Here is a 25,207-nt window from a genome sequence, read left to right as displayed (position 1 = left end):
GCACAGGCTCTGTGAACACATCCCCCGTCCTTGACGCGGGTGACATTCTGTAAAGGTGTGGCCACCCTCACCTGCTTGTGGCGAGCAGTCCCTCTCCATTCACAGAAACTCCCTGCCCCTCTGTCTCCTGTCTTTACAGTTGCGGTTGCCAATTTGAGCCCAACAAGTTAGAACTTAAACAAAATGCTAAGTAGCTTCATCTCAGTACAAGTTAGATTTCGGTGGCCAAAATAATAATAATGATAGTCAAAAAAAAAGTCGAGTTTTTGAGTTGTATTTTTATTTATTTATTTTTTTAGTTTTGAATTCAGTAAGGAGCTCTGGTGGTGCAGTGGTCAGCGCACTCCGCCACTGACTGGAAAGGAAGTGTGTGAACCAATCCACTCCGAGAATAATGTAAGAGGGGCAGCTCCAATCTGCCCTCTCGGGTTGCTATTAAATTAGAATTGACTGGACAGCTATAGGTTTGGAGTTATTTGAGGCTTAATTAATTTTTTTATTGTATTGAATTACTTACTCCTTTTTTTAATAAATAAAACTTCCAGGTTTCTAAAAATATAAGTAATGCTCCATTAGGAATTCTTTAAAAATTGCTTTTTTAGCTAAAAACACAGGATGGCTTTCTTTTCTCCTGTGGTGTCCAGGAAGCTTGAGGGTCCCCAGATATTCTGAATCCAATGACTTTGACTGTAGCCTTTTCCTGGATTTGAAAGGAAGACAGCGTCTTCCAGGAAAATGGGCTCTTGGCCAACAAGACAGAAATTTCAGAAAAAAGAGGCGTTTTCCAACATGTGATTTTGGAGTATAAAAAAAGGCAGCCAAAATTTCGAGCTCCACACCAGGAAATACTGACATTTGTACCGACACAAGCCTGAGCGTGTTATTCCGAGAGCACTCTCAACCAGCATGTGCACTTTCCACGACAAAGGTGAATGTCATGCCAAGGGTAGCTGAAATCTGCAAAGCCGCTGAATCTTACTTCTCAAAGGATTTCCAGGCCTCGTGTAAAATCATCTTAGCAGAAAATGTATTGACCAAATTCTCTAAACATTATTGCAAGCTCTAGGGAAACCGTCTTACAGACCTTATATTTGATTCTCAGGAGGGTCGTAGCAGGAAGAACAGTGACAGAACAGAATCGATATTAATAATTGTCCTCTCAAGCCCATGCAAAACTCCCGTGGATGCTAATTGGAGCCATGCATGCATTAAATCAGATAGTTGTACTTACTATTACTGCTAATGCTGTCATTCCTAAGGGAGCTGGCTGCAACAGGGGGTAACAGAAATGGTTTTGTGACACTGACCCTGGAATCTGAATAGAAAGCAATAATGTCAGTGCTGCAGGGAGCTTGACGGAAACCACAGTCCCCAAAGGCGAAGTGCAATATCAGAGTACGTTTACAGGGATGCTTCTCAAATCTAGGTGATCCAGATGACCTTTATTTCAAACTCTTTTATTTCATGAAGGGGATTCATGAAAGGTATGATTGCATACCTATGGTAAGGAAATGATAAAATGACAAGTTGCTAGTAATTCATCACTTAAAAGCAATGAGAAGACAGAAACTAAGACTTTGCATTACAGGGACCCAGTGAGAGAGAAAAAATAACCCAGAGGTGAGACTCTTTTAAGAAGATGATTTGAGAAGGAAACACTATCGAGACTGGGGGGTGAAGGAAAATATGATTTTAAATTAAAATGTTTTCCAAAGCAAATATCAAGTAAGCGAAAACTATGAGATACTATCTTATATACTGTTTACTTACAAAGTTTTCATTTAAAAATGACAAATGTCGTTTGGGCTTGAAAAAGCGGCAAATCCACAACCAGTAGTTTCTCCTATGCCTTTTATAGATTCACACACACATGTATTCTTCACAACTTCACCAGTATTTGATTCCGAGGCAGATTACACATTTAAGACTCAAGCTTGCCAAGTATATTTAAAGCGAATGTGCTTACAGGGCTTACCTTTCGCAGGACTTAACGTTGAAGAAAGTGCACAGTCCCTAGTCTGAGGAGTCCTTGAAAAGTTCTTGATGGCATCTATGGATCTATTAAAAATTCTAAAGAATTCCTCAGGAGTAAATAGCCTGGGTTCTGGGTTCTTAAATCCTTTTATTACATTCTAGAAAGGGGAAAAAAGACAATGCAGTTTTATAATTTCAAGTAGTCCCATAGACTTAACTTTGGTCAACACAATAAATAGACTCTAAATACCAAAGTATTTTTTATAAGAAGTAGAAGCCACAAAATCTTGGGTACAACAGACAAGATCTAACGAAGGAAATGATACTTGTGCTGGGAATTAGAAGACGATTAAGTGCTCATTAAATGGCAATGCTGGGAAGATGACGGTGAATATTATGGAACATATGCTTACGAGTTATGGTGTTAAGACTGGAACCTACGAGATTACAGGTGGTCTTTCTGAGAGTTTTTTTTTTTGGAGAGTGAGTGAGTTAATACACACAAACATTGGGAGTTATATATAGTAGACTCTAATTAAATTATTTTATCTATTAGTCCTTAATGGTTCAAGTCCACACAAAAGGTTTCCAAGAACAGCTTGGCACTCAGCACACCCTCTGAAGTGACACGCTATCAAAGAGATGTTCATTCTAAGATTTCATTGATGGGAAGATACATTCTGATTTCAGAAATTAGACAGTGGTGCTCTCACCCACTGCCATTGACAAAAATCTGACTTACAACAGCCCCTAGGGCAGAGTAGGGCTCATCCTTGGGTTTTGGAGGCTGTCAAACTTTACAGAAGGAGAAAAGTTCCTTTTTCAGCAGGAGAGGATGGTGGCTGTGAAATGTCCACCTTTTGTTTAGCCGACGCATGTATACCATCCTAAGGGATGTTAAATACAACAATAGAGAGCGCAAAATACAGTGATTAGGTTCCTGGTATTCTAACAGTTCAGAGAGTGGAGCATAAAAATGAGACAGGTGTTAGGCAGAAATGGACGGAGAAGAGAAGGAGCATTCAGTACCATGGCTCAGACTTTGGTTTACAACTTTAGGTTTAACTTCCACAAGTCCTGCATGCTACATCGTAGCCCTTTGGACTCTGCCCAACAGATCTCCCAAACCTTATTCTATCAGAAACCCGGCACTATGAGTAATAAGTAATGCCATCTTTATTTGAAGACACAATACTGAAGCACTCACCACATGTCATCTAATGTCAAAATTAGATAGAATCTGTGAGGATGTCCTCAGTCTAGACATAGAATGAACCACTGAGGGATGAAGTTTAAAAAGTGGATAAATGACAGGATTAGGATTTGAACCCCTAAAACTCACTCTTCACCTCTGGGTTACAATGTCTTTATAGACCTAGAGCTCACATCATTGTCATGCCCATTTCCCAAATGTGATAATAGCCAATTCTCAAGTGCCTTGGAGGTGTCAAAAATGCATTTCCTTGTTGTGACCTATAGAGAGCTTGAGGAGCCCGGTAGTCCGGTAGTCCATTGTTGGTTATGCACTTGGCTGTTAACCACCATGAATTCACCAGTCACTTTGCAGAAGACCTGGCAACCTGATTCCCTGAAGGGTACAGCCTAACACACTCTCAGGGGCAGTTCTATGTGACAGAGTAGGAAATACGATTGGACTGATGGCATTGAGTTGGCCTTGGCTGGGATGATTTCTTGATACATAATTCTTTATACAAAGGTCTTTCTTACACATACAGGGATGTCACTGGATTTGTTTCTCTAGACAACCACACCTAACACACCAACACGATGAATAAAAGGGTAAGATATCAGCACTATGAGTGGCAATTTTCCAACTAAACATCAATGAACATTTTCAACCTTATAGCAAAGTTTTGAAGACTTTGTTATTTTATCAAATAAAGAAAAAAACGGAGCTATTTTTATATTGCAGTGAATACATTTTGTCTTTATGCTAAATGAAAACATTAAAGTAATAATACTCATTTCAGCCCAAGAGCATAACTACAAATACTTTTGTACTTGACTTTAAAATATTGTAAAGTTTAAAATTGCACACACTCAAAGATGCCCCTGCATGCCCCCAGCATGTAGCACAGGTTTCAGAAAATGAGCAGGAAGAACGATCGCAATGAACACAAGCTTACTGTTGATACGTTCTCGTCCACACACAGCACCAGGTCATCCACTATCTTCACAAGCTTGTCTATGATATAATAATTGCTCAATCCTTCAGAAATACTTGAAAACTTGCTCAGAAGCTCAGTCAAGCTGAATGTCAACTGTCTCACCATCTCACTTATCCAACAATGGCTAGGCTGCAAAAAAAATGAAAAGGATTTGAAGTACAGTAAACTCAGAGTACCTTTCAAAGCCAACAATGTTCCAGTCCTTGACTTGTGGACAAAGAATTCTCCTATAACAGACTAGTTCTGGAAATTTGCTTACTTCAAGCCTAACTAGCCTGTTTCAAGCTGTACACGTGCATGACGATGGCTGAAGAGCCGCGAGGGTTTGCTCTTCTATGGAGGAAGATTAAATAAGGCAGAGTCAATATTTACCCTTTATGAGGAATAGAGTTATTTAGCAATAGTTATTGTTTATTTTCCGTGGTCTCCAAAGAGCGTCAGGCACAGAGCGAATTATACAAGACAACTGTGAGAGAGAGTACTACCATTCAAAGAATTGCCAGTCTTTGGGGGAGGGGCGAAAGGGAGGGATGGAACGTACTGTACAATAATGAATTAACGATGCCTGATTTTCTAAGGAACTTGATGAAGAGAGACCGAGTGACTAAAGCTCAATCATCAAAAACTCTGTGGCTCCCACGATCCAGATGCACAACCCATCCGGGGTCCCGTGCAGGACCTGGCAGCACTTCATTCCATCATGCGTGAGGTCTCCCGGGGTCAACTGGATGGCAGCTAATAACATGTTTAAAGAATGTCAAGGCTCTGCATCAACAAATGCATGAGATTGCTTACCACCACCACCACCACCCTGGTAGAAATGTGACCTAAGACAGAAGTCATGTTGCCTAGTGGTAGGATCAGCTACTTCATGGCCTAGCACAGAATGAAAATGCGTGGACCCTTGTTCTGAACGATTAAGACCATCAAGTTGAACATCACACACTTATTCAAGTATAGGTTCCTGATGGCGCAAGCTAAGTCCTGTCAGATGGCAGATGCCTCCCATCTGTGGTGCCAGCCCTGCCCAGTGATCAGAAGCTCAAACTCTGGAGTCAAGTATAAACCCCAAAACTCACTGCTACTAGTGGATTCTGACTCATGACCCTAGAAGACAGGGTAGAACTGGCCCTGTCGGTTGTGAAGACTGTAAATCTTTACAGAAGTAGGAAGTTTCCTCTTTCTCCCATGAAGATCTTGAATTCAGCAGCCCCAAAAGGAACCACTGGGCCACCAGCTCCTTTCGCCACCAGTTGGGCAACGCTAATTCTCTTCAAATCAAGTTTGTTTGACCCTGGCAGTGCTACCAGGGGAGAGGGGGACTGTTAACCACAACGTGGGTAATTCAAACCCACCATCCCCTCCGCAGAAGAAAGATGAGGCTATCGGATCCTGAAAAGTTTGATAGCAGCTGTTCTCAATGTGTGGGTTGCGACCCTTTGGAGGTCGAACGACCTTTTCAGAGGGGTTGCCTAAGACCATTGGAAAACACATATTTCTGATGGTCAGGAATCAAGACACTGCTCCTCTGTCCGTCTCCAGGCGGATCTGCCCACATGCAGATCTGCCCACATCAGTACCGGATGTGCAGGCTGTTACCCATGCTACACCATGCTTCAAGACAAAATTTCACTTATTTATCATTAGAAAGAAATATTTCACAGTATATAATGACATATTATTTTGTGATTCATCACTATGCTTTTATGATGTTCAATTTGTAACAATGAAAATACACCCTGCATAGCAGATATTTACATGATGATTCATAACAGTAGCAAAATTACAGTGATGAGGTAACAACAAAAATAATGTTCTGTGGAATTGTATGAAAGAGTCACGGCATGAGGAAGGCAGAAAACCACTGCTTTACAGCCTGGGAAACACTATAACAAGGGATCAAAATGGGCTCAATTGGGATATGAAACGGCACATATTACAAATATAGTTAAAATGGTATCGGTAAGATGGAACATCATTCATTTGAAAAATGTACATTTTCTGTCAAGTAGATACCACATATTAATTTCCTTAAATGTATATATATGGATTATGATAAGAGTTGTATGAGCCCCTAATAAAATATTTAATTAAAAAATTCATTTTTTGAATGAATATCTTGCCTTGCCTCTTCCCTAACTGTTGACAAGGCAAAACCAAAACCAGATGCTCTGATTTTGACCTCAGGCACCCTTTGATTCTGTGGCCTTTGCCATAAATGAAAGCGTTCCTTCATGATTCATTCTTTCTTTGTGGTTAAGGTAGAAAAGAGGTGCCCCCCCCCCATTTGTTTGTTTCTTATTTTAAACTCAGGGACTCTAGAATGCTTACTGCCACTTCTGTTTATCTCTATTTTCAAAGGAACTCCGTGTTTACATTTTGTAGTCTAGGCCCTACTTAGCTCTAACAACTCCTTCCCCACCCTCGCCATTTTCACAGACCTAAACCACAGTCTCGAGAAATCAACTTTTCCAGTAAAACCATTTTAACCTTCAAACCTGTGATTTCTTATGATTAAGTCATGAAAATCATACCTTAATGTCTGCTGACAATCCGAACAATTCATTGATTGTAGACATGAACTTCTTGAAAACTATAAGATTATGATGCTGAGATATATGTTTTTAAAGGTTTTGAATTATTCATTCATCATTCATTATTTCTTCTTGATTGTGCCAAACTTTTCTTGAAAAAGACTCAATTCGAGGTTGGTTCTCTATTTTTATTAATTTGTTTCACCAGTTCTGTTAGCCTTTCAAAATTCTTTCATTTATTAAAGATAAAACTGAGGTAAACATGAAAATATGTCAGTCCATCTTGGCAAGCCTGTGAGAAAACGAATTTTGACTAGCATGTCAAGTAGTTTTGTATTTTCTTTTTAATTAAACATAGCCAATGATTTGTGAAGAGCATACATGACCATGGATAAAGGATTTAATTTGTAAATTGATGTTTTCCTGCCTTCTAGTTTTCCCAAGATGAGGATTATGAAGTGGATGACAAAAGTGTGTAAAGTAAATGTAATTTTTCCTTTACCTTAATAAATGACAAAATTATCATTACTGCTTATCTTTCACATAGCACTGTAAACACAAATAGTTCTACAGACACATCATTGTAATCTGCTGTTATTAACCCATACCATTCATTGTGAGAAACATGTGAGATTCAAGAGCACTCCTTTGCTGTTAAAGAATTTGAAGAGTTAAGACATCTGACAAAAGCCACACAGGCTGTCAAAGAGGCGAGGTGGAGAGTAGTCGGTATTCTTAAAGAACATATGATTTGCTGTATTCGCTCGTACACACAGTTTCCAAAAGAAAAAAAAAAAACGTAGTCCCTGCTTTGAAAAGGAAACTTGGGATTTTCCTTGACTCCAGGCTCTCAATTTCTTGGCCGTGTCTTTGTTGGTAGCTGCCGTCTGACATTTTCGGTAGTATGAACAGAATTATATCCTTGACTCCAGACAGGAGGGCGGCGTTCAAACCCACCCAGAGGCACCTCAAACGAAAGGCCTGTCAAAGTGTTTCTGAAAAGCCAGAGCTTGGAAAGCCTTCTGGAGCCATCCCATGCACACACACACACACACACACACACACACACACGCTAACGTGAGTCAGACTGACCGGGCAGCAATGGGGTCAGTGTTTGGTGTAGCTACGACTGCTGGAGCCACGTCTTATTTTCTAGCTCGATGGGTGTATAACATGTATGCATTGCAAATACTGATGAAATCAATAGGATTGAACCAATAACCTTAAAAGCTGGGCTAAAAGCTGTAAACTTCTCTGGGGATTTTCAAGTTTCACTAGGGCTAATTTTAAAAAGCTTTCACTCAACGATTAAGTAAAAGACATAATAAAAGAAAACGAATGTAATGGAAAGTATTCTAGATGGAACTAGAAAGATGAGCGCCTTTAAAACTAAGCAGGGCCCCAAGTGTTGCAACAGCTTGAGCTAGACTGAAAACCACAGACGGGCAAGTTCAAGTGGACTCGGTGCCACGGGGGAAGAGAGGGCTGGCAGTCTGCTCCTATAAACAATGATGGCCCAAGAGATCCCACTGAATCCGCATCTCCTCTGTTCTCTTCACAAGAGCAATGGTGTTTGGTTTGGGTTTTTGGTTATAAGATTAACAATGACATTAACCATGCATATTCAAAGGCCAAATGTGTGTGTGTGTATAATTTTATAGGGACTCTATAAGGTGTGTGAAACGCCACCTCTGAGGTTCCAGCAGTGATGAACATGCACTGAAATAAGCTAGGAGAACATGCTGGGGACTGGCAGAGTCGATCAGACCTCTCCACTCCTGCCTCATGACCGCGGTGGCTTATGACTAGGGCTTATGACTTGGCACCTTATTCTACGTGGGTTGGATCTCGAACAATAAGCATAAGCTTGCTGGCATTGTAAGCGCAAAGCGGACAGAATACATGCTAACATTTCACCCTTGATGTACTTTGTACTCCTTTCCATTTGGTAGCTCTGCTTAGATACCTGAGGGCTCCCTTACGTGCCGCGAGGGGAGCAGAGCACCCTGTACAAGCGCTAGGGGAAAACACGGGCAATTCTGACAGAGAAAAGGCCGCACTCCTAACCTGGGAGGCCTCTGCGGGCGAACCCCGGAGTACGCAGCCATTCTTCTCGAACTAATTACAAGCACTAGCACCCAGGTTGATTGCTTGTGTATCTTTAATGCTTGTTAAACTTGCCAGCATCAGAGGTAGGAATGGCCAGGAAACAAAGCATTCCTCTCTTCTGGCTCTTCCAGCTCCCAAGGACCTCCTGGTCTGAGCAATTAAGAGAATCTACAGCCATTTTATTTGGATCACAGAATAAAGGGAAAGTCAAGGCCTAGAGCAACAAAACAACTTGTCTCAGTAAAGTCAAAAGAAAATAAGGGTAGACCCCAGGATTGAGAGTCATGTGTCCAGTTTTTGTTTGTGGGTTTTGCTTTGCCATCCGAAGTATAGTCAAAGCAGACTCTGGCCGCTGCAAAAGTCCACACCCTCAACTACAATGGAGAGGTAGGAGGGTTGACTTCACCCAGACAGGCCTCCAAAAAGCTCCTGGGAATTTCTCATGGGAAACGGAGGGGAAGGCGTAGGTGCAGGGGTGGGGGGAGGGGGACCGGTCATAATGATCGACATATAGCCCCCTCCGAGGCTATATAACAAACGGTGAGAAGGTAAACAGTAGTCGGTGTAAGAATGAAAAAAATTAATAAATTATCAAGGGTTCATGAGAGAGGGTTGGGTGGGCTGGGGGAAATGAGGAGCTGATACCAAGGGCTCAAGTAGAAAGAAAATGTTTTGAAAATGATAATGGCAACACATGTACAAATGTGCTGGACACAATGGATGGATGGATGGATGGATGGATGGATGGATGGATGGATGGATGGATGGATGGATGGATTGTGATCTAAGAGCACCCTATAAAATGATTTAAAACAAAACAAAAAACCCTCTGTAGTACACTGATCTGCTCTGATGCACACGGGGTTGCCATGAATCGGAGCTGAGTCACTGGCGTCTGGTTTCTGTAATCAAGGAGCACAGGCTGATGCAGATTCCCCACGTCTCATCTGGCCTCGCATCTGTACTCTGGCACTTTGGTCCTCGGGGTCAATGAGGCGATCTCTTGAGATTGGCAGCGGATCTTCCTGCTCAATTTTAATGAATCTAGAATCCTACTGATGAAAGCAATGATCTTGATCTCGAAGTAATCACAACAAACAAATCAAGAAATGCCAATTGAGCTGCCATTGTGAGACTTCCTTTATCTACCTTATGGGGGTTGCAGGCTTCTGGCCAGGATGTTGAACACCCCCCTGCCTGCAGGGGACACTCCAACCCGCAGGGAGATGTGAAACAATTTGCAAACTATAAAGTTGTGGGTTCACATTACCAGGGCAGCATCTCCAAATCAAAAATCTTAACTCCTTTTGGGTAATGACCGACTCTCATCCTCCCCTTGAATGGTTGCTTTGTGTCTTCTGTCTGCACTTCAAACTTTTACTTTGGCCTTTTCTTCTTTGAGTTCAAGTGATGTAGAAAACTTAACCTGATTAGGCCAGTAATCAACCTAAACAATATAAATACGTGTGATTTCCTTGGGCAGGCCTATCAATGGCTATGGACTGACAGAACTAGCACAGGGAGGAAGGACCAGAAGCCACAGCGACGAACTAGAGGTTTGCTTTCCAGTCTTGACGCTGGCAGCTTACTTCATGATTTTAGTCAAGATGCTGTTAGCCTACATTAGTCCAACATCCCTCTCTCAAAATTGGTTTAAAAATTAGTACCAGTGGCTAATCAATAACACTATTAATGGATGATTTTTATCCTCCAAGGAGATGATCAATAGAATTCTCTACCAAAAACTAGCAAGGAGGTCTTTAAGGGGAGTGACAGACAGATAAGAAACATAGATCCAGGAATGGAGTTTGGGCTGGCACTAAATCCCAACTCCACTTGAAGAACAAATGGTTCTTATAATATGGTCCTGCTCGATATTGGCCCGCAAGAAGGAAATACAGAAACGTGGACACTATGATCACTGAAGACAAATGGATGGCCAAGCAAATGTGGTGCCGAAAGCTGATAGCTCAGCTATCAAAGGACAGAGTGTGGGGTCTTAAAGGCTGGATATGAAACAAGCAAGCGGCCATCTAACAGAGAAGCAACAAGCTCAAATGGAAGAAGCACACTAGCCTGTGTGATCATGAAGTGTCGACGGGATCAGGTAACAGACATCAGAAGACCCAAAACAAACATACAAACAAAACTCTATATTGTTGAGAATGAGGGGTGTCGGAGCAGAGACCTCAAACCCATCTGTAGACCATGGGATATCCCCTCACAGAAGGGTCACAAGGAAGTCAACCAGGGTGCAGTACAGCACCAATGAAACACACAATATTCCTCTGGTTCCTTGAGGCTCCTCATCCCCCACCATCATGACCTCAGTGCTGCCTTTCACACAGGCTAGACCAAACCAAGTACACAAGTATAGATATGAGTTAACAGCACACAGAATCCAGGTCAGAAGTGTGAGTATCGATACCAGGAGGGTAGAGGGAAGGTGGAGAGAGGTCAGGAGGAAGGAGGGAGGAACTGATTGTAATGGTCCATACGTAACCACACACCCACACACCTCAGGGGGATGAGCAACAGAAACCATGGGGGAAATGAGACAGCAGTCAGTGTAAGATATGAAAATAATAATAATTTTTAATTTATCAAGGGGCCATAAGGGTGGGAGGGGGAGAAAGAGGGAAAAAAGAGATGGTACCAAGAGCTCAAATAGAAAGTAAATGTTTAGAAAATAATGATGGCAACATATGAACAAATATGCTTGATACACTTAACATATGGATTGTTATAAGAGCTGTAAGAGCCTCCAATAAAATGGTCTTAAAAAAACAACAACAAATAGGACACTTATGTACACCTGGAGATTTGATTACCGAGTGGATCTTTGATGGCATAAGGAATTGCTGTTAATGGTTTTAGTACACTAAAAACATCATCCTTATATATTTTAAAATTCTGATCTTTTAGAAATAAAGATATTAAATAAATAAACAAAACAAAAGAAATATGGATGCTATAGGAAAGCATGGTGAAGGAATTGGATGGTACCCGGCTATCAGATAGAATATCATTTATAGGCTTCTTTCCAAACAAGCAGCTCTATAAACGAGATGTCAACTAAGTCCACATGGAAGAAGCACATCAACATCCATGACCCCAAGATTATGCATTATATCATCCAGAGCTGAGGAGAGAATAGTATCAGAGCTTAAATTGTGAGATTCGGGTTTGCAGGAGGTGACACTAGAAACCCAAGATACATTTTTGAGGCCTACACAGGAAATAGCTGCCAGTGACCTCCCTCCATCCATAATTGAGGGCTAGGAATAAACTGGTCACTGAACAGAAAGTATTGGAGAGATGACTATAGAAGATCAAAACGATAAACCTGCCTTGAACAGTTAAAACCTTGTCACTTGATCCCATCTCTGCTACACTTTGGGCCTGATCTAGTTTCCAGCATTTTCTGTGTTTGTTTGTTTGTTTATATATCGGGGTTTATCTCAGATGCATTGTCAATGAGGGTACCCCACTTGAGCTTATATGAAGCCCATGATTGATGAACCTATAGAGACACAAGTAGAATAAGGTTCCTGAGGGGGTATGATAGAGGAGGGGGTAAAGAGGAGGTGGCATCAAAGAATTCAACAAGGAAGAAAATGTTTTGAAACTAGATTAGAAGCGATTGCACGATATTGCTTGATGTGATTGAACTGTGAAATGATATGATTTCTGTAAGAGCTCCCTCCAAATAAGATGTTGTTTTTTTAAATCATTTTATTAGGGACTCATACACCACCCATCTCGATCCATACATACATCAATTGTGTACAGCACATTTGCACATTCGTTGCCCTTATCATTCTCAAAACTATTGCTCTCCACCCAAGCCCCTGGAATCAGGTCCTCCTTGTTCCCCTCCCTCCCCACTCCCCTCTCCCTCATGAACCTCTGATAATTTATAAATTATTATTTTGTCATATCTGGCTCTGTCCCACATCTCCCTTCCCCCACTTTTCTGTTGTATGTCCCCCAGGGAGGAGGTCAAATGCAGGTCCTTGTAATCGGTTCCCCCTTTCCAACCCACCCTCCCTATTCCCTCCCAGTATACTCACTCCACTGGTCCTGAGGGACTCATCCACCCTGGCTTCCCTGTGTTTCCAGTTCTCATCTGTACGGTTTGTTTGGGGTTTTTTTTTTTGTTTTGTTTTTTGAAGGAAAAGAAATTACCAGAAAGCTCAAGTGAACCATGATTATTCAATTGCATGATATAGTTTTTACAACTTAGAGACTTCCTAGAAGGTATAAGTATCTAAAAGATACGCCTGTTCGATGGGCTCAGGCATAGGAACAAGTGTGCGGATGGCACAGGACTGGATGGTGCTTCAGTGTGTTGTGCACAGGCTCGCTGTGGTTCAGAACCGACTTGATGGCGCCCGACAAGAAGAACATCTAAGAGGAGATAACAATGCCAGACTATGGATGTCATTAGGATGAGCCGTGGGATGCCCAATAGGCTCTCACGCCATGCTACTAACCTGGCAGTGAATTTCCAGTTTAAATATGTGCCATGCTGACTAATGCACTGATCCTCTTTCCTTCCTGCTCCACTTTTTCTTTTTCTCACTTTCTTTCTAACTACCCACTTCACACTCCTGCCCCCTACTCTCCCCGTTCCCCGCCTCCCCTGTTTGCCCTGGAAAGTATTTATTAGGCGCCTACCATGACTATGGCTCTGAGGATATAAGAAATAACAAACAAAAAAGAATATAAGCTTGCCTTCATGAAATGTAGAGGTAAGCTAATGGGAGATTATCAAAGAATCTGTCAAACAAATAGATAACTACTACTCTGAGAATTGATATGAAAAGAGTGCTTAATTCTAATAGGAGGCTTGGCTTCATCAAAGAGGTCAGGAAAGGCTTATTTAATGCAGTAAAAATTGAAAACAGCCAGTAGTTACTGGACAGAGGGAAAGACTTCACAGGTCCAGGGAAAGGCAGGAGCAAAGTAACAGTGACAGCAGAGAAGACGTCAAGCAGAGTGATTTGGAAAGGGGCCAAACCAGAGTCTCAAGGTCTTGTGTAAGTAAGGTGCTCCTTTTCCTGTTTCCTAAGAGCAAAGTCACTCGAAGTATATAAACGAGGTGGGTTAAAATGCTTTGCACGAGTATCCACATATTTTTTAATTGGGTGTCCTTGAGTTTGTTCCAACTCATAGCAGCTTTAAGTACGGCAGAACAACACATTGCCTGGTCCTGTGCCGCCCTCACAACTGCTGCGATGTTGTAGTCCATTGTTACCGTCACTGTTGAACATCTTTCTTTCTTTCTTTTTGCTGACAATATACTTCACACCAAGTACGATGTCTTCCATAGGGTGGTCCCTCCTGATTAGATATCCAAAGGATGGCAGATGAAGTCTCATCATCCTTGCTTCTAAGGATCATTCTGGCTGTACATCTTCCAAGACACATGTGTTTGTTGTTCTAGAAGTCCATAGGTGATTCAATCGTCTTCCCCCATGCCATAACTTAAATGTGTCAACTCCTCGTTCTTCATCATTGTTCAGCTTTCATATGCAAATGACGTGGATAAAAATATCGTAGCGTGGGTGAGGAGTGCCTTTGTCCTCAAAGTGCTATCTCTGAGAGATGCTGTGCAGCAGAGGAGTCCAGTGAAAAATGGTGTCTGATGTGTTGCCTGGTGCGCCCATGGGCACAGATTATGGATCCAAAATGACATCCTTGAGGTCGACCTCTTATGCATTTATCCTGATGTTAAGAAGTAACCTCGCTGTAGTCTCTGCTCTTCATTAGGAAGTACGTCAAGTCCTTTTCACTCTTGGCAAGAAAGGCTGTGACACCTTTGTATTTCCAGCTGTGAATAAACCCTCCTCCAATTCAGATGTGCATTCTTCTCTATATAGGCCAACATTTCAGACTATCTGGTCAGCGTGTAGATTGAATAAGTATGGTGAAACATTATCATAGAGCCTGACATCCCCCTTTCCTGCCTTTAACCCACTCAGTGCCAAATGACTTCCTCTTGGACTATGCACAGGTACAGCTGGAGTACAATGGCAGTGCTCTGCATTTCCATTGCACAGGTAATAAAGCGCAAGCATCTTTCCATTACTGTCTTTCAACCAGGATCCATCGGAATCCTCTAATAGTGAAACTTGAGGCTTGTGGCTCTTTTCTTCTTCGGTTGTCCAGCTTGAGATCTGGTGCACTCACTCTTCTCTCCCGGTTTCTCACAAGTTAGATGAGATCTAGAAAATCCCTTGGGGCAGTTCAACTCTGTCACAGAAGGTCACTATGAGTCAGAATGGGCTCACCTCACAACAACAACAAGGGTTTAAAATAGAATTGGTAATTATTGTTGGGCTTAACTACTAACTGCTTAATGACACTGCTATTTGTGAGAGAAAAGTGGCTGTGTAATTCTTTAAGCCGGCCTTAAAAAGGCAGCCTTTCAGGAGTGTTTAGTTGATTTTTAAAATAAAAGCAAAAATTAAAGTGGTTCTATTCTCGGATCTTTTTTGCTGTTCTGTACCCAAGGTAGACTTTGATTGCTTTGGCCTTAGAGATGCTTTCTGACACTGCCCTTGCTCCCCCTCCACCCTCTATTGTTTAAACACAAAGGCTAGGGCAGCTGGAAGCCAGAGAACTAACTCCTCAGGGGTCTCTGGACTGTGAAGCTCCTCTGGTCTTGGCAAAAGCCAATGCTTTAAAATGACAGTAAAACAAAGGGGAAGAGCCCTGTTTCTGGCCAAAGCCCTACGCCCAGGCGCATTTTTCTGGCCAACTGCTGGAGCCAAGAACAGTGTTCCTGGTGGTGCCAAGATGGCATGCCAATGTCTGATAATAGCGGGCTTTTCTCAATTACTGAAACAAGCGGGGGCAAATGAAACAACGAATCGACTTTATTTTTTTCTACCATGCTTGGCTCATGCCATCACTAGCCGAACCTGGCATATGCGATTGCTACCATCTATGACTACACCAACACACAACTTATTTATCTACTTGGTTATTTTCAATTTAACACAGGCTGTTTTTCAAAGAACAGCACGATTTCCTTGAGTCAGTGGGAATCACTGGCCTAAATCCTGCTAAGAGTCAAGAGTTGCGGCAGGTCTTTATGACCTAGGTACTACTCAGACGTCACTGTTGCGCATGGTGGCAACTACTGCCTGGTTGTTGACTGTCACGCCGCCAAGCGGATCCTCTACTCACAGCTACCCCAACAGGAAGAAACACTGCCCAAGTCTTGCCCACCTGCAAGGTTGAGTCCATCGGTACAGCTATTGCCTGCTCCAGTTACTGAGCGATTGAATCATCAGACTAATTACATTTTATGATGCTAATTCCCCAGTCAACTCTAACCAAAAGGCACAGATGTTTACTTAGCAAAGAACGTGCCTTGAAAAGAACTTCTTCAGCATCAGGATACATTCCTTAAGAAACTTTTGGTACTTTTTATTAGAAATACTTACCAATGGAAGAAAACTGCCTTTACTGTCCTCTTGAATGACACAATTGGGGTCTTTGAAAGGGACTTTTAAACACAAACACGATGCCCTGGCTATCAAGTCGATGCTGACTCATCGGTTTGCTCCTGCTGTCAGTCTTTACAACGTCACTCTTCTCAAATGGAATTGAGAATGGCTAGTGGGTTTGAACTGTAGATTCTATAGTCACCAGTGCATCGCTTACCCACAGTGCCACAGACCTCAATAAATGGTTACTTGTTGGGCTGCTACCTGCGAAGTTGGCAGTTTGAAACCACTAGTCACCCAGAGGGAGAAAGACAAGGTGTCTGTTCCTGTAAAGCAGTGGTTCTCAACCTTCCTCGTGCCACGACCCTTTCATACAGTTCCGCATGTTGTGGTGATCTCCCAACCATAAAATTATTTTTGTTGCTACTTCATACTAATTTTGCTACTGTTGTGAATCGGCCGACCCCTGTGAAAGGGTAATTCCACCCCCAAATGGGTCGCAACCTACAGTTTGATCTTGGAAATCTACAAAGGCAGTACTACCCTGTTCTATAGGGTCACTATGAGTCAGCATCGACTTGATGGCAGTGATTTTGGGTTGCTTTTGGTTTATATTATTTTAACCTGGTAATAATATCACCAGGAATGAGGCCCTGGTGATAGTGTTGATTACTAATTGGACCACCAAGTGAGAGGTCAGCAGTGTGAACACAAGTCTGCTCCATGGGAGAAGATTGGGCTTCCTGCTCCTACAGACTCACAGCCTCAGACATCCTCAGTTCGACTCTGCCCTACACGGTCACTATGAGTTACAATCAGCTCAGTGACAGTAGGGTCCACAGAAAGATGATGACTGGCAGAACAGAACAGAGAGGAACCCATATGGCTCTTACCCTGATGGAAAAAAGAATGCCTCAGCACAACTTTATTCATCATCCTTTTCTCACCAATATGCTTTTCAATTGTCTTTAAACTCCCTATTAAGTCACCATGATGGTCCTGTCCTGCATGCTTTGAGACAATCTGTCGAGATGATCTCTTTGCTACCTCCCCCAAACAGTAGCACAACCTCCTGAACTCAGTTCTCTATCTTGAATTTAACTGGTCCTGCAGATTCTCTCAGTAGCCGATCTTCACAGGAGCCTCCTATTCTTAAGCACCAGAGGAGACTAAGATAAGCCTTGTGGTGGGAGAACTTGTCTGCAGCCATCCACTGATTGCAGAGACAGGTTTAAACATGCTTTGTTTGAAATAAACTTGAAATCCTCTTATATAGTAGGATGAGCTTAGCACACAATTCTAAATAGGCAAAAAATACCAGGTATTATTTATGGATGCACAGTTTGTATACAAATTATAAATGCAGAAGCATTCATATAATTCCAGGGGACACTATCCCCTTCCAACATCCTTGAAATATATACTAGAGAGAAACAGGTCCCCCCCCCTGGAGGGGAGGGTCAGGGGGGTGGAAATGGGGAACGGGAGCTACTCTTGAAATATAAAGGGACATTAGCAAGGATAGGGAGAGACATATATAAAGGCCTTATTTGCTTTTGATTATGTACACATTGGAAGAAAATGGTAAAGTTTCACAAGCTATGAGGGAGATACACAAATATTACATTATTCTCTATACTTGACATATTTCCTAAGGCATGGATTCTGATAGCATGTTATAAGAAAAATAATGAAAATTTCTTAGTTTCAGATATAAAGTAGTAAATAGAATCATGTCAACCTGCTGATAAATACAAAAATAAAATATTCTGTGTTCGCAAATAACAGAAAAAGTGTAGCTACACTAAACCCTTTCCTAAGATAAAAAGAACTTATATAATATTATACTCAAGTAATTTGGGAATGACTGAAGGAAAATAGAGAGACTGCAGTTACCGTTACACAAGATGAACTCACTTACTCTGGGAGCAGAAGCCGAAGAAACACAAGTCAAACACCAAAACACTTCTCCAAATCCCGACAATCAGCAAACTCCCAAATAGCAGCAAATTACTAGATTTTCTATCTCAATACTAATAAACTCATCTTTTATAGTCGGCTGTTAAAACACAACTCAGAAATCTACAGTTAGCATACCAAAATGTCCATCCCAGGAACATAGTTGAGGGATATCTTGTAGTCTTTTGGAAGATTTGCCACCTATAGAGACCAAAACAGAAACAAAGCAAGAATTCCGTAAGAAAAAAATGCATGAACATGAATTTATCATCGTTTTTTTTTTCTTTTTCAGTTGGTGGGGGGAAAAAATCCCATGCAAACAGTGTCCGTGACTAATATCACTGGGAAACTTGTAAGAAATGAATGTGCTCAGGCCACACCAGAGCTGCTCACCCAGTCTTAGTTATTTAACAAACCCTTAGTGGTCAACTTTGAGATGTACTGTTCTACACTAATCCTAAAAAACAGAACCGGAGAAGACGCAGAAGAGTTGGGATTGGAATGGTATGTATGTTATGCAAATGTTTCCTAACTAAAAGAAGTGATGCGAATCCACTACAGCTGTCACACACTTTCAGGACACAACTTAATCCACTTAGGTGGGACTCTGACCTTTTGAATATTTGAGATGTCTCAAATGTTTGCCTGGCTGCTCTTAGAAGCTGAAAAAACACAATGAAATAAACTAACATGTCCATAAGTCATTGTAGCAGAGGTAAACAGGACCAGCTCTGGAATCTGAGAATTTGGATGAAATAGAACCTCTTTTATTCTTCAGTTTCCCTCACCTGTAAAAGGGCGGCAAGAGAACCTACGGCAAAAGGTCATTGCAGTAACATATAAAAGATACTCCAGTAACATTTAAAAGATGCTCCCGTAACATATAAAAGATGCTGCAGTAACATATAAAAGATACTCCAGTAACATATAAAACATACTCCAACCAGGCTCGTTTCCTGCCCCTTCGCTCTCGTTCTCCTTTTAGGAGACTGTTAACATTCCTAGCTGCATAACACAGGCAACAGCTCACCTCTGGATTATAAATCAGTGTTGCATTGTAATGTCTTCCACGAGCCAATTCATTTTGAAGACTCCACCTTTCGGCTTCACTCTCTGTTGCTAACAACTTGACTGTCCCTTGTCATCAACAGTGCATACTCCAGAGACTAGGTCATTTCCGACAAGTCTCCCTTAGCATTTTATAAATAGATTTCATGTGAATCTTGCCAATAGCTTCTAGAACCTGACAACCATTGATGAGCAAAGAATCCAGGCAAAGGCACCCGCAATCAGAAAGCGGCCGAGGTAGTAACCTATTCCCCTGGCCTGACCTGCCAGAGGTACCATCTCACTGCTGCGCCGTGTCTCCCTCCTCTCACTCCAACGCTGAGCAAACGGCTTGCTCCTCCTCCTTCACTTTATTGGATCTTAAGAGTAGCAACAGAGCCTTCTTTGCCTCTTTACCCCACTTATCATTTTCATTTGCTCTCTGGACCCTTGCCCTGGCTGTTTCCCTCGCATTGAGTCTCTACCATCAGGTTTCCTCAGACTGTCCCCTAGGAAGCTGTAGAACTCCCGTTCCCTATGAAACAAACGCAGAGCTGGCTGTCAAGGAAGGCCCTCCTCCCTTCTTTCCATTCACTTCAGGGCCACTCGCTTGCTCTTTACAGGGCAGCTTCCTCTTTCTGCGTCAGACTCCCACCAGGCCTCTGCACTTTCTTTTGCGGTCTGGATCTTCATCTGCGTCTTTGAAAACAGCCCCCCAAGGCCAGTCGTTTTCTAACCTGTGCTCCCAGTCAGAGACACAATTGCAGTCCGAAAGCTGGCATATGAGACTCACCAGCAATGGTTTTCTTTTGTTGTTGTTGTTCTGTTTTGTAAGGAACCAACCTTGTAAACTAAAGCTCGGATTCCAGATGGAGAAAACATGACAAGACGTGAAAGATACTCAGCCCAAACTAGGTGATAGTCTAGCGTCTTTCTAAATACTGTGTACAGTACAGAAAGCAAATACAGAAGTGGTTGCATCAGAATTAAGAAAACTGAATATCGGGATATATATCAAAAGAGCAGAGAAAATGTGAGTGGGATGGTGTGCCATTCCCTTTTACCAATAATTTACATATGGAAATGGGTTCAAGGAAATGGAAGCAAGTTTATAAAAAGTTCCTTGGCAAGGATATTGACATCACCACACCTCACCCCCTGGGAGAATGTATATCAGGCCATTTCTGCATTAAGTTTATTTGTTATGATTTAATTCCTGATGGGATTGGAAAAAGCAATATTTTTGAAAAATCGCTTACCATGTATAAGAAGTTGTCATTTACAGTCTCCACCACAATAAGGTTCCTCCTGCTGCCATGGCTTGATTCAAGCTCCTATTGGGAAGTCCACTTTGTAGACGAGGGCCCGAGGCTCCGGGGGGTCACAGTGCCTGAAGCCAATGGTGCCGCCAAATGCAACCCCGGCACTGTGAGCTGTGCTCAGCACACTCATCTACAAACCAATCTTCCATTTATTACTTTGTTGGCTTTCGTTGTATTTTTTTTAACGAGTCCTTTTGGAATGGACTTCAAGAAACCAAGCTGCTGTGCATTTTTATGGTCACTTTGTTAATGATTACGCTCCTTTCTGAGCATTTGTATGAAGTGGACTGGCATCCAGAAGAGACAGATAACCTTGTGATACATTCATCTCCTCTGGATCCTTAGAGAAAGTTTTATAGAGGGAACCTTTGGCCAGAAACTTGGAGGGAATTCATTAGAAGCAGTTAGTTTGATTGAGGAAACAGGCACTCCTTGGAATCCTGGCCTGAATGCAAGCTAACGAAGAGCTATTGGGAATATACATCATCTACATTAGTCTTGATGTCCACCTGTGTAGAATGGGAAGCATAATTTAATCTGGCAATTGGATTTATCGGGATTAAGTTAAATTTTAACTCAGGCAAATACTTCGTGCTTAGCATGGTGTGTGAACATATGAGTGTCTAGTGTCAGGCATGGCAAGGCGGTGGGGGCATTCTAGATAGAGAAAAGGATGGATGCAGAGGCAAAGGAATGGGCAAACAGATGGTGTGTTTGGGAAACGAGGGAAGATCAATCAGAGCCTGGCAGATAAAGCAGGGAAATAAACCGGGAGAACCACATTGGAGAGGGACCTGATACTGGACGAAGAAGGTGAAATGGGAGGGAGTGTTGGCACATGGAAGTTCAGTGGAGACAGTTCTCACAAGAATTCTCCAGCAAATCACTTCTGCCTTAGGTCTACTGCTCCATCTTTCTGCAATGTCACATCTTGTCTATGCGATGAAGCGTGAAAGCAAGGTCACTGCTGAAAAAAATAATAAAAAGCTACCATCTGATTCAATGTTTTCTCGATAAGGAATGGGACAGCACTGAAAAACAGGGAGGAAACATGTTGGTAAATTTCGGAAGATGTGTCTGGGAGAACAGATGGCAGCAAGTGAAGAGACCACTGGGCAAGCACTGCATATAATATTAACTATTTATGCAGAGACCATAAGCAAGGGATGGGTCCAGTAAACAAGCCTACATCTCTTTGAAACAAATCTATGCTGCAAAAGTAAAAACACTGTCACTGCCGCCGAGCTGATTCGAAGTCAAGGGGCCCAATAGGACAGAGTAGAGCTGCCCCGTGGGTTTCTGAGATTATCCGTCTTTTTAGGAGTAGTAAATGCATCATCTCCCCTGGAGCAGCGGGTGGTTTCAAACTGCTGGTCTTGAGGTTAGGGGACCAACGCTTAACCTGCTGTGGTACTAGGGCTCAGGCAAAGAAACCAAAATACACTGGAGGAAAACTTTACTCTCGGCTAAATGACTCATTTAGCCTTACATATTCCACACTTATGTAAACTGCCTGCTGATGAGCTAACTGAATGGGTGATCCGCATCGGCTATCATTTTTGGGTGTTCAAGGACTGACCGACTGTACTCAGCAATGCTAAAAATAAATAGAAGATAGACAGATAGATAAAGGAGAAGAGCATGTGGGAACATGGGGGAACTGCACCAAGAAAACGGCTTTGAAAGCCAAACTGGGCCTAGCTACTTATCACACTGTGCAGGTATTTGGACTCAGGGGAACAGGAATGTAGAGTCAGAACACTTAACTCCTCCCCTCAGGTGAGGAGTCTCAGGTGAGACTCAAACTGCATGAGAGTCAGATCTCCTTGACTCTGTATATAAAACAGGAACCCTTTTAAAGAAAGAATTCAGTGTCTCATGTCCTCATTGTCATGTGTGACCGGAAGTTTAAAAATCACTGTTCTGAGAAGAAACCAAAGCTCCCCTCTAGCATTTACATAACAGAGTTAACTCCTAAACAGTAGGTTTTTTGTCGTGTTTGTTGTTTAGCTTCATCAAATTGATTCCAACTCATAGGGACCCTACAGGGATTAGTATAAGTGGCCTTTGGGCTTCTGAGGAGGTCAATGAAAGACACCTTTCTCCCTTAGGCTGGTTCAAACTGCTAACCATGTGGTCAGCATACCAATGAGTAATCTACTGTGCCATCAGTGCTCCTGGTGGGAGCACACACAGACTCAATTTTTTCCCTTTGGGGCAATTGGTAGCTTCCAACCCCTGACCTTGGAGTTATGAGCTCCAAGTGAAGGCTGCTCGTCTGTTTCTTCTGACATATCAGTACCCATGAATAGTGACTAAACATCTAATCACATCACTGTGCTTCTCTTTTACAAAGAGTTGAATGCTTAACCTTTTCACTCACCCAGAGGCTAATGTAAGGTAACTACTAATCAAGAAATAAAACTCAAGCGGTTACAATAATACCTAAATTGCCAATGGAAGTTGTATTTAGACTAACAAGAAAGGCAATATAAATTATAAAGTGGATTCCTGTGTTTCAGAAACACAGTGTTAGGGGTTTGAGTCTATATTCAACACAGTCATTTTCTCAAAGACAATGTTTTATAGTTCTCCTTTTATTAAGCCCGGGATTGTGGTCTTACAAGCTCATGAGCAGTCATCTAAGGTGCAAATATTGTTTTCTCTCCATCCAGAGGAAAGAGGAATGAAGGAAATCAAAAGACACGTGGAAACAATTAGTCAACTGCTCTGATGAACCGTGCAGAAAGGAATGGCCATGACCCTGAGAGCAGAATACTAGAAGTACCTAGCTAACATTACTAGCTGCTCTGTAACGTAGCACACTAGGAGCTTCCAGATAAAGCAGGAGAAAAATATGAAACAGATCTCAAAATTGTAAGAGACAAGTATTACTGTTTGGATGGAGCCTGCCAGAAGCCCTAAACCTATGGGCCTTAGTCAGCTTTAAAGCCTGGAACTAAACGTACCCTTGGTGTTAGAGAGTGATCCACCATTAAAGACCAAAGGGAAGTACTCTATACGCTTGAGTATCAGCCGAGTTTTTCCAGCACATTTTTAAGGCCGTTTTTTGTGGTAAAATTAGGTGCCTCGGCAGCTATTTGGTCGGCTTACACTTGGGTATATACGGTAGGTGATCAAGCGCATAGGTTATAGGGGAGGAGGAGGAACTGACTCAGGAAACAGAGGATAGAGGTGGAAAAGCAATAGTACCCTGAGGGATTGAAATGGGTGAGTTAAATAAAATGCTAACAATTGTTGAAGGTAAAAGTGGTGATCTGTAGCGCTTTATTCAATGGATAATAAAAGCTTTTCTAAAAGTCCATGAAAAAGTCTCATTATTTTTTTATTCCATTTTCCATGTACTTTCTGAAGCCCCCACCTCATACACAGGCAAAAACATTTTTTGGGGGGTATGGATTGTTGAATGGAAAACTGATTTGCTCTGTAAACCTTCACCCAATTCACAATTAAAAAAAAATTTTAAAAGAATGAACTGACCACAAAATAAGTGCATAAGCCTCCACTCTACTTATTATTCCCACATGAACTATGTTACTTAATCTCACTAAGGCTCAGCTTCTTGTCTGATAAACTAGAAGTAAAACTAATACTCTCCGAGGGTTGTAAAGCCTGACCAGGATAATCCATGCTGAGTGCTCTGCGCGGTGCTTGAGTACTCGTGTCAAAACTACTGCTCTAAAAAGTCAAGGTAAAGAAGATGTGGTTTATCTGGAAAAAAGAGATCCATGTTTCTATTCATGATAAAATTGATGTGCTTAGTAAACTAGCAAGTCCTAACATGTGGCCTTTTTATAAATAGTATTTCTATTATAGTTCCTTTATTGAATAGTAAACATCTACACGCAGCTTTAAAAAGTGGAAGCATATCTATTGGCCACAGAAACAAAAATGAAATGCTAAAGACTTTGAATTAATAAAAATAAAATTTAAAAGCTATTCTGTCAAATGGAAAAGGGGTGAGAACAAATGATTTGACCCCTGTACTTGCAAAGAGCTCATAGGTCTGTGTCGTTTGAAAGACATTTTAAAGCACACCTAGAAAAGGCAGGATTCGGAGAAACCAGCGCTTTGGTAAGCCGTACTTGAGGGAGAATAAAAGTCAGAGTGATTTAACATTGTCCAACACATCAGGAGCACTGGTAGCACAGCGGTTATACATTGGGCTGCTAACTAAAAGGTCAGCTGTTCAAAACCAACAGCTGCTCTGTGGAAATAAGACAGGGCTTTCTACTCCTGTCAAGAGTCTCAGACATTCACCGGGGTGACTCTGCTCTGTCCCAGAATGTGGCTCGCTATGAGTTGGCATCTACTCAATGGTAGTGAGTTTGGCTTCCTTTTTTAAGTGTGAAAATTTCTTATTTGAGCAATCTCTCAGGAGCGTAGACTTCAAGAGGCATGTATTTAGGATTCCAACTTTAAAAGGGCTCAGCAGGAAGCTAGACATTCCTGGATTCGAATCCGATGGCACTAGGTTGTGGGATGGCCTCGGAAAGGCCGTCATTTCACCTTTCCAAGGCGAGGATGAGACAGTGTCCTACCGAGAAGGACTATTTTGAGGAAGACAAATAGATAAAGATTGAAAAAAAAGT

General features: G+C 41.9%; 1 protein-coding gene across 3 annotated transcripts in view; it reads right to left on the bottom strand.

The window, feature by feature from the left end:
* The window catches only part of KITLG (KIT ligand), a 98,679-nt gene that overhangs the window by 23,353 nt on the left and 50,119 nt on the right, over positions 1-25,207 (bottom strand). For 2 of the 3 annotated variants that reach the window (XR_012784894.1, XM_075551198.1), the window contains exons 3-6: positions 18,364-18,426; positions 4,122-4,292; positions 1,976-2,132; positions 1,232-1,315 (exon numbers count right to left, since the gene is read on the bottom strand). Coding sequence is in view for 2 of the 3 variants with exons in the window: in XM_075551198.1 (XP_075407313.1) it covers positions 1,232-1,315; positions 1,976-2,132; positions 4,122-4,292; positions 18,364-18,426 (475 nt within the window). In the remaining variant the exon portion in view is untranslated. The remainder of the gene's footprint in view (positions 1-1,231; positions 1,316-1,975; positions 2,133-4,121; positions 4,293-18,363; positions 18,427-25,207) is intronic. The other variant, XM_075551199.1, reaches the window with a different exon arrangement.

The sequence above is a fragment of the Tenrec ecaudatus genome, chromosome 6 (assembly GCF_050624435.1).
Source record: "Tenrec ecaudatus isolate mTenEca1 chromosome 6, mTenEca1.hap1, whole genome shotgun sequence".
Lineage (NCBI taxonomy): Eukaryota > Metazoa > Chordata > Mammalia > Afrosoricida > Tenrecidae > Tenrec > Tenrec ecaudatus.
Note: the sequence above shows the minus strand (reverse complement) of the source record. Positions and strands in the feature narration are given on the sequence as shown.